This window comes from Sinocyclocheilus anshuiensis, unplaced genomic scaffold, assembly GCF_001515605.1.
Source record: "Sinocyclocheilus anshuiensis isolate Anshui unplaced genomic scaffold, SAMN03320099.WGS_v1.1 scaffold738, whole genome shotgun sequence".
Taxonomy (NCBI): domain Eukaryota; kingdom Metazoa; phylum Chordata; class Actinopteri; order Cypriniformes; family Cyprinidae; genus Sinocyclocheilus; species Sinocyclocheilus anshuiensis.
The window spans coordinates 323,388-331,158 of record NW_015542364.1 but is presented as its reverse complement, the minus strand read 5'-3'; the positions used below and the strand labels follow the sequence as shown (position 1 = coordinate 331,158).

At 33.4% G+C, this 7,771-nt stretch overlaps 1 protein-coding gene across 4 annotated transcripts in view; it reads left to right on the top strand.

Moving 5' to 3' along the window:
* LOC107692017 (adenomatous polyposis coli protein-like) overlaps window positions 1-7,771 on the top strand; it is a 47,070-nt gene that overhangs the window by 20,946 nt on the left and 18,353 nt on the right. For 2 of the 4 annotated variants that reach the window (XM_016490888.1, XM_016490889.1), the window contains 5 exons: window positions 3,062-3,146; window positions 5,546-5,735; window positions 6,723-6,831; window positions 6,919-7,032; window positions 7,135-7,218. In XM_016490888.1, the coding sequence (XP_016346374.1) occupies window positions 3,062-3,146; window positions 5,546-5,735; window positions 6,723-6,831; window positions 6,919-7,032; window positions 7,135-7,218 (582 nt within the window). Of the gene's footprint in view, window positions 1-1,073; window positions 1,252-3,061; window positions 3,147-5,545; window positions 5,736-6,722; window positions 6,832-6,918; window positions 7,033-7,134; window positions 7,219-7,771 lie in introns of those variants that run through there. The other 2 variants (XM_016490890.1, XM_016490891.1) reach the window with 2 other exon arrangements.

The following is a 7,771-nucleotide window of genomic DNA, read 5'->3' as shown; positions in this document are numbered from 1 at the left end:
TTATATTATAATAAATTTTTATTTTTATATTATAATTTATAATATTTATTTTTATATTTATTATTTTTAGTTTTATTTTATTTATATTTGAATTTACCTTCATTTATTTATTTATTTTTTATTTTTTTAACTGTAATTTTTTGCACTGAAATAGGATTGTACATAATTCCATTGTACTTTTTGTATAATGACAATAAAGATTCTGATTTTGAATATTTATTTCATTTATTAATGTATTATACATTTTTATGTTTTTAATTTATTATTCAATTTTATTTTTATTTTGTTTAATATTGTATTTTGTTTTACATATTTTTTTTTATTGTATTATATTATATATAATTTTTTATGCATTCCATTTACTTTTAATTTTGTATAATTATAATATTTAGCATTGTTTATTTATTTATTTTCAAATGTTTTTAATTATATTTCGCTTTATATATTATATTATGCTTATTTTATTAAATTTTTATTAATTTTCCCATTAATATTTCTACATTTTTTATTCATATAATTATATTTTATTTTGTTATCTTATGTTGTATACAATTTTTTTTATTGTATTTCAATTTTTTTAATTGTATTATATTTTTATCAAGATCGCATTGTGAAAAGAATCTAGCACAATAAGACCAGACACATCTCTTTGTTTACAACATAAAGAACATAAACAGAGGTCATTCAATTTCACGTAGTCTTGAGAATAATGACATTGTCATGCCATCGTTTGATTCACTATCTCTGACTCAGTGTAGTAAAGGAGGCTGTAAAGGAGGCTGTAATCATATGACCCCTCCCCTATAATGAAGCTGTTGTTTCCTGAGACGTCTCAGTGTGACGTCACGCTCCCTCGGGAGAAAACACCTGATGACTCTTCTGAGACAGAATAACCCTGTGTTGTTTTTTCTGCTGGATAAGGGAAGATAAACGGCGAGCTCATGCCTGACCTTTCCCTTCTGGACACCTCCAGGCCGTTTGGGAAGGGTGGTCCTGTGAAATGAATGGGGAAGCATCTGTGTTCTCCATGAGGCTTTGGGTCTCCGGGATGGGATGAGGGGGGAGGTAGCTGCTTCCTGAAAGGCAGTCACATTGTTTGGGCTTTTTTGGCTTCCAAACACGCTGGAGAACTCGCAGTGATGAAATAAGCGCTGCGAATGTCTGGTATTTGATATGGTTTTGGGACCATACTGGCGTCATCGAGGGTTTGGGTTATGAAACCTTAAAGGGACATCGAGCAAAACCTCAGCGGTGAGTTCTGCAGATATGTTTTTCCTGGGCTTTACTGTTATTGTGCTGGTATATATGCTTGAGGATGACTTAAAGTGCTGTTAACTAAACATTTCTAGTGGACGATCATCTATGCAATTTGATTAAACCTCTAACATTAAAGTGATAATAAAAATTTGCTGTTTACTCACCCTTCAGGCCATCCAAGATGTATGTGACTTTTGTGTTCAGTAGAACAATAAAGACGGTTTTTAGCTGAAACGGTGGTCCTTGATGATTCATAAAATGCAAGTCAATGGCTACCGACACTTTTAGAGTCAAAAAAGCATATACAGACAACACAAAATTAATCCCTGTGGCTGCTGAAAATATATTGAGGTCTTATGAAGTGAAACAATCAGTCTGTGCAAGAAACTGAAACTGAAATGATCTGTAATCCAGAGTCTCAGGCAAACGGTCTGAAGTGATGTCCGGTTCACGAACGAATCTTTCTTTTGAACCGGTTCTTTTTAGTGAACTAGACGAACCAGTCCAGTTCCTCCAGCAGTCACTGAAACAGTTTGACATGGACCGAAGACCGATGAGCCGCTGTTATGATCATGAGTGAACAGAGCTTGAATGAAGGGGAGAAATTAAAGTTTTTTTTATGATTTGCAATGGTTTATGTAAAGGTGAAATGATAAAGACGAGTTTATTCACTTTATATGCTTTAGAGATGTAAAACATCCATGTTTGACACCATTATTGGATGCTTTGATAATATAATTGCGTATACATTACATCATCGAGTGATTATGTGAACGAACTTGTGAATTGTTTATTTGAACCAGTTCATTGAAATGAACTTTCCGAAAGAATCAGTTCACAGAAAAAGAATCGTATCTCCGAGTTTTCCTAAGGCTCTGGATTACAGGTAATAATGTTGTAAATACTGTTCAGTTTCTTGCACAGACTGATCGTTTCGCTTCATAAAACCTCAATATATCATCAGGAGCCATGGGTATTAATTTTGTGTTGCGTGTATATGCTTTTTTATGACTCTCAGAGTGCCGGTAGCCATTGACTTACATTCTACGAATCACCAAGGACCACGATTTCAACTCAAAATCTTCTTTACTGTTCCACTGAAGAAAAAAATCGGATGGCCTGAGAGTGAGTAAATTAACAGCAAATGTTAATTTTTGGGTGAACTATCCCTTGAAGGATTAAAGTCAATACCTGGTGTTAGTTAATGCAGTGTTCGTGCTCCAGACGTGAATGATTCATCAATTCATGTGTCTTTATTATTCTTAAAAAGCAAAAATCTAGTTATGTAAGATTCTGGTAATTCAGAGTCATTTAATCTCCAAACTTAGCTGCGTTTGCTCTGTAGTGCAGCGTAATACTGTGTTTTATGATGTGAGCCGCTGAAGTTTGGGTGAGCAGCGAACGCTGATTTTCTTGCCTACACTTAAAAAACCCCTTCAGCTGAAATCAGAGAGAAATCAAGGCGTTATCACGGCCGGATCACGCACCAACACGGCACTAAAGAAGCAGCAGGTGCATCTTTAGAGCTTCAAAGCTGTTTATGTCTCTGACACGCTCGTCTTCAAAGCACTTCAAAGCTCTTTGATGGAAGTTTTCTTCTCTTTATCAGCTCCGTTTTACCCACAGGCTGAAGAAGTCTTCTTACATGTGGTGGGAGCTGGAAATCTCTCATGCTTTTTTTCCGGTTCCTTCCGTGCATCATGTTATATTATCTAACGATGGCTTCTGAAGCTCTGCCACACACACAGAATAGTGTATTTTCAGTGTTTGAGCGAGGAAAGAACCATGTCTGTTTCTCTTTCAGGAGGTTTTGAAGCAGCTGCAAGGAAGTATTGAAGAGGACTCCATAGATTCGCAAGGCCAGATTGATTTTTTGGAAAGAATTAAAGGTGAGGACAGATGACTTATTCAGTATTCATGTGAGCAATTTACATTTTAACATTATAATCTTGATCTATTACACAACTTAGTAAGCGGCCTACCTAGATTGCATTTTAAGTGAATAGGGTAAACATTTCAACTAATCACTGTCCTCTCCCCAGTTGATTTTAACTACATTAAGACAATTGTTTTAGCTGTAATCTATTCTTATAAACGTTATTTTAGGATTTTAGCAAATCACATTTGTAATATTAGTAGACTAAACCTTTAAAAAATTCAACTAACTTAAAATATTTTATAATATTGATTGATTTGGTATTTGCCAAGTCAAACATCTTGTTACTACCAAGGGATCATAAATATTAAGTTTTTTTTATAAATTTAATTTCATGTTTCAAATTAAAAATATGTATTTTATTATTGTATAGTATATTATATAGTTTATTTTATTATATATTTTTATTTGATGTATTTTTTCTATTTCTAAAATTTTATATAAATACGATATTTTGTATTGTATTGTTCATTTTATTTTTTATTTGTATAATTATATGTATTATTTTGTTGTGTGTGTGTGTGTATAACATTAAATTGTTTATTACGTATTTTTATATTATATTTAGTTTTATTTTTACATATTTTATTTTCAAATTTTACAGGTATTACAGGTTTTCTGAAATTTAAAAATATCCAAATTATGTATTATCTAATTAAATATGCACTAATTTGTGTAAAGTTCCAGATCAGAAATCTGAGCATTGGATAAAGCCAATTCTTGTCAATTAAAATTCTTGTTTGATTTTGTTGACATATTAGAGTTTTTTTACAGAGGTTTTTTTTTTTTACAAAGGTTTTACACGGGGATTTGGGAATATATATATTTTTTTTACTTAGTTTTTTTTTCACAAGAAAAAAAGCTTGAGAAAATGCTGTCAACAGACAGAACAAAAATGCATGACCAATGCATGTAAAAACACTGGTTTTGCCTGCAGTGTCTTGTCTAAGACATCATAGGTGTGTTCCAAAAGCAAACTGTTTCAAATAATAACTTGCTTTGGTCCAATTTTCACCCAGTGTTTGTGTGTGCTGTGTATTTTTATGCATGGCATATGCTTGTCGTTAGCTTAGCAACAAGGTAATGTCAAACCCTATCAGAATCAAGTGCTATTTGTGTGGTTGTTGCCTACATATGCGTTCCAAATCGGTCACTTGTGGCGTTTCATTTCATTTCGGATTCTGCCTTAGAAGGTCTCTGTAGTCAGAAGACAGCAAGGCCACTCACTAAGCTGAATATGATGTAAAAACTCTTTAATGTACTGTATTTTCCAGAATATAAGTCAAGCTTTTTATCAAAATGGGCTGCGACTTATATTGCAAAGCAACTTATGTAATGCAATTGACGTCAGGCATGCAAAACCCGCAGATTTGTGTAGAATGAGAGAAATACGTGAGCCCAAGTCTATTTGTATAGTGTATTTCACACATGCCAGTTGTTTCAGTTTTGCTTTAAACACATGAGCCTAGAGTTGGCATTTATAATAAACTTTATAATTCTTTATAATCAATGCCACTATAATTTTTTTTATACTTATTTTTCATTCCTGTTCTGAATACCATTCATTTTCATTTTTAAATGTATATTTAATTATTTTATTTTATATTGTATAGTGTGTTTTTATTATAATTTTTTTTTTATATAATGCATATATAATAACATTTTTGTACTATTGTTTTATTTTAATATTTTTTAGTGCTGTCAAACAATCGCGATAAATCACATCCAAAATAAAAGTTTTTGTTTACATAATATATGTATGTGTACCGTGTTTATTTATTATGTATATATAAATACACACATACAGTATATATATTAAAATTATTTACATGTATATACATTTATATATTTATTTTTTATATTATATATAAATATATTTAATATATCAACATATATTTTTCTTAAATATATACAAGCATGTTTGTATTTATGTATACAAATAAATATACATTGTACACGCACATATATTATGTAAACAAAAACTTATTTTGGATGCAATTAATCGTGATTAAACGTTTGACAGCACTAATATTTTTTATATAATTTTATTTTCTATTATGTTGTATTTTTTATTACATTGCATCATTTGAAATTTTATAACATTTTAGTTGAGTTCAAAAAATATTTAGTTATGATTCAAAAAGAATTTGTCGTAGAGTGAGAGTAACTGAAATTCATGTTTAGAATGTTTGAAAATGTTTTATGTATTTTGCGTTTATTTCTAAATGTAATTATATTATGTGTCATGTACACCAATGCAACACAATTTTGCTGTGCAATTTAACTTATTTTCTGGAAAATGTTACATGTGGCCGTTCACTGATACCCGTCATCTTCCGTTCTGTCCTGCAGAAATGAGTCTTGACCCCAGCAGTTTTTCTGGTGTGACGTTGAGGTCCAAGGCGTCTCTGCAGGGCTCCGGTTCGACCCACTCAGCCGACAGCAGCCCCAGCCCCAGCCCCATGAGCTCCTTCCCCAGGAGAGGGGTGACCAGCGGGGGTCGAGACAGCGCTGGGTTCCTGGAGGAGCTGGAGAAGGAACGGTGAGCGTGAAGGGATCATTCTGAGCATCAGATGGGAAGGTCATATGGCTGATTAGATCTCTTTAAGCAGGTTAACTAAAGGTTTCTTCTAAAGCTCCTAGAGGGTTTTGCTACTATGGGATTTACGTGGTAAAATTTGTGACTGATGGTATATTCTTTTTCTTTTCATTTCAACTGAAAATTGAGCGTTTACTATTATCATTTTGCATTATTGACACAATATTTTCCTAATTAATGCTGTACAGTTGCTTTGACACAATCTGTATTGTTAAAAGCGCTATATAAATAAAGGTGACTTGACTTGACATTCGTTTGATTACAAGCGATTACAAGTGTTTGATTATCAGAAGTTAATTTGCAACTTCAGTGCAAAATATGCTGATATATACACTATACCATTTGGGATTTTATTGAGCAAGGATGCATTAAATTGATCAAAAGTGACCGTGAAGACATTTATAATGTCACAAATGATTTCTATTTCAAATGAATGCTGCTCTTTTGACCTTTCTATTCATTAAAGAATCCTGAAAAATAAAATGCATCACAGTTTCCCACAAAAATATGAAGCAGCACAAGTGTTTTCAACATTGATAATAATCAGAAATGTATCTTGAGCAGCAAATCAGCATATTAGAATGATTTCTGAAGATCATGTGACACTGAAGACTGGAGTAATGATGCTGAAAATTCAGTTTGATCACAGAAATAAATTACTGTTTAACAGCTATTCACATAGAAAACGGCTATTCTAAATGGCAATAATATTTCACAATATTACAGTTTTTACCATATTTTTAATCAAATTAAATGCAGCCTTGGTGAGCAAAACAGACTTCTTTCAAAAACATTTTAAAAAATCATATTTCTACATTTATCAATAAAAATAATGTTTTTGGAACATATACTGCTGTTTAAATTTTGATCTATAACAAATTTAGAGAGTCTAAAATTCAAATCTAACGGAATTATTTTTGCTTTTATTAGGTCTTTGTTGATGGCAGAACTTGAGAAGGAGGAAAAGGAAAAAGACTGGTATTATGCTCAGTTACAAAACCTCACCAAAAGGATTGACAGTCTGCCGCTGACTGAGAATGTAAGTATTTACAGTATATACATGTGGTGCTCATCATTACTGACCTCATATGATCTCTGTAGCTTCACGCTTCTTCTGCTGCTCTAGTTTTCTCTGCAGACCGATATGACACGCAGGCAGCTGGAATACGAAGCGCGGCAGATCAGAGCCGCCATGGAGGAGCAGCTGGGCACGTGTCAGGACATGGAGAAACGAGTGCAGGTGGGCTGAGATGCTGAAACTGAGAGACTTGAAACTGGAACTTCTAAATTCAGAGTGTGAAACCACGACTTTAGTAATGAGGTTTCCATCATTTGTCCTCAGGGCCGCGTGGCTCGGATACAGCAGATAGAAAAAGACATGCTGAGGATTCGGACACGTTTACAGGCCCAGTCAGCCGACGCGGAGGTACTGCATTATTCTGCTGTCTATAATAAAGTCGTGTTTAGAGGGAGGGATTGAACTTTAGACTCAAGATTAGAAGCAATTAGTACTAATTTTTATAAATTGAAGGAATAGTTCACCCAAAAATGAGGATTTGCTGAAAATGTGCTCACCCTCAGGCAATCAAAGATGCAGATGAGTCTGTTTCTTCATCAGATTTGGAGAAATGTAGCAGTGCATCAGTGTCTCAGCAATGGATGCTCTGCAGTGAATGGGTGCCGTCAGAATGAGAGTCCAAACAGCTGATAAAAACATCACAATAATCCACAAGTAATCCACACCTCCAGTCCATCAGTTCATGTCTTGAGAAGACAAAAGCTGTGTGTTTGTAAGAAACAAATCCATCATTAAGATGTTTTTAACTTCAAACCGTTACTTCCTGCTAAAATACAACTTCATAATCCATAATAACGCTTCCTCCAGTGAAAAAGTCCATCTCCTGTTGTCTCTCACATCAAAATCCAGCCACATATGTGTTTAGAGCTGTTTAAACGCTGCTTGATCTGTGCAGATTTCT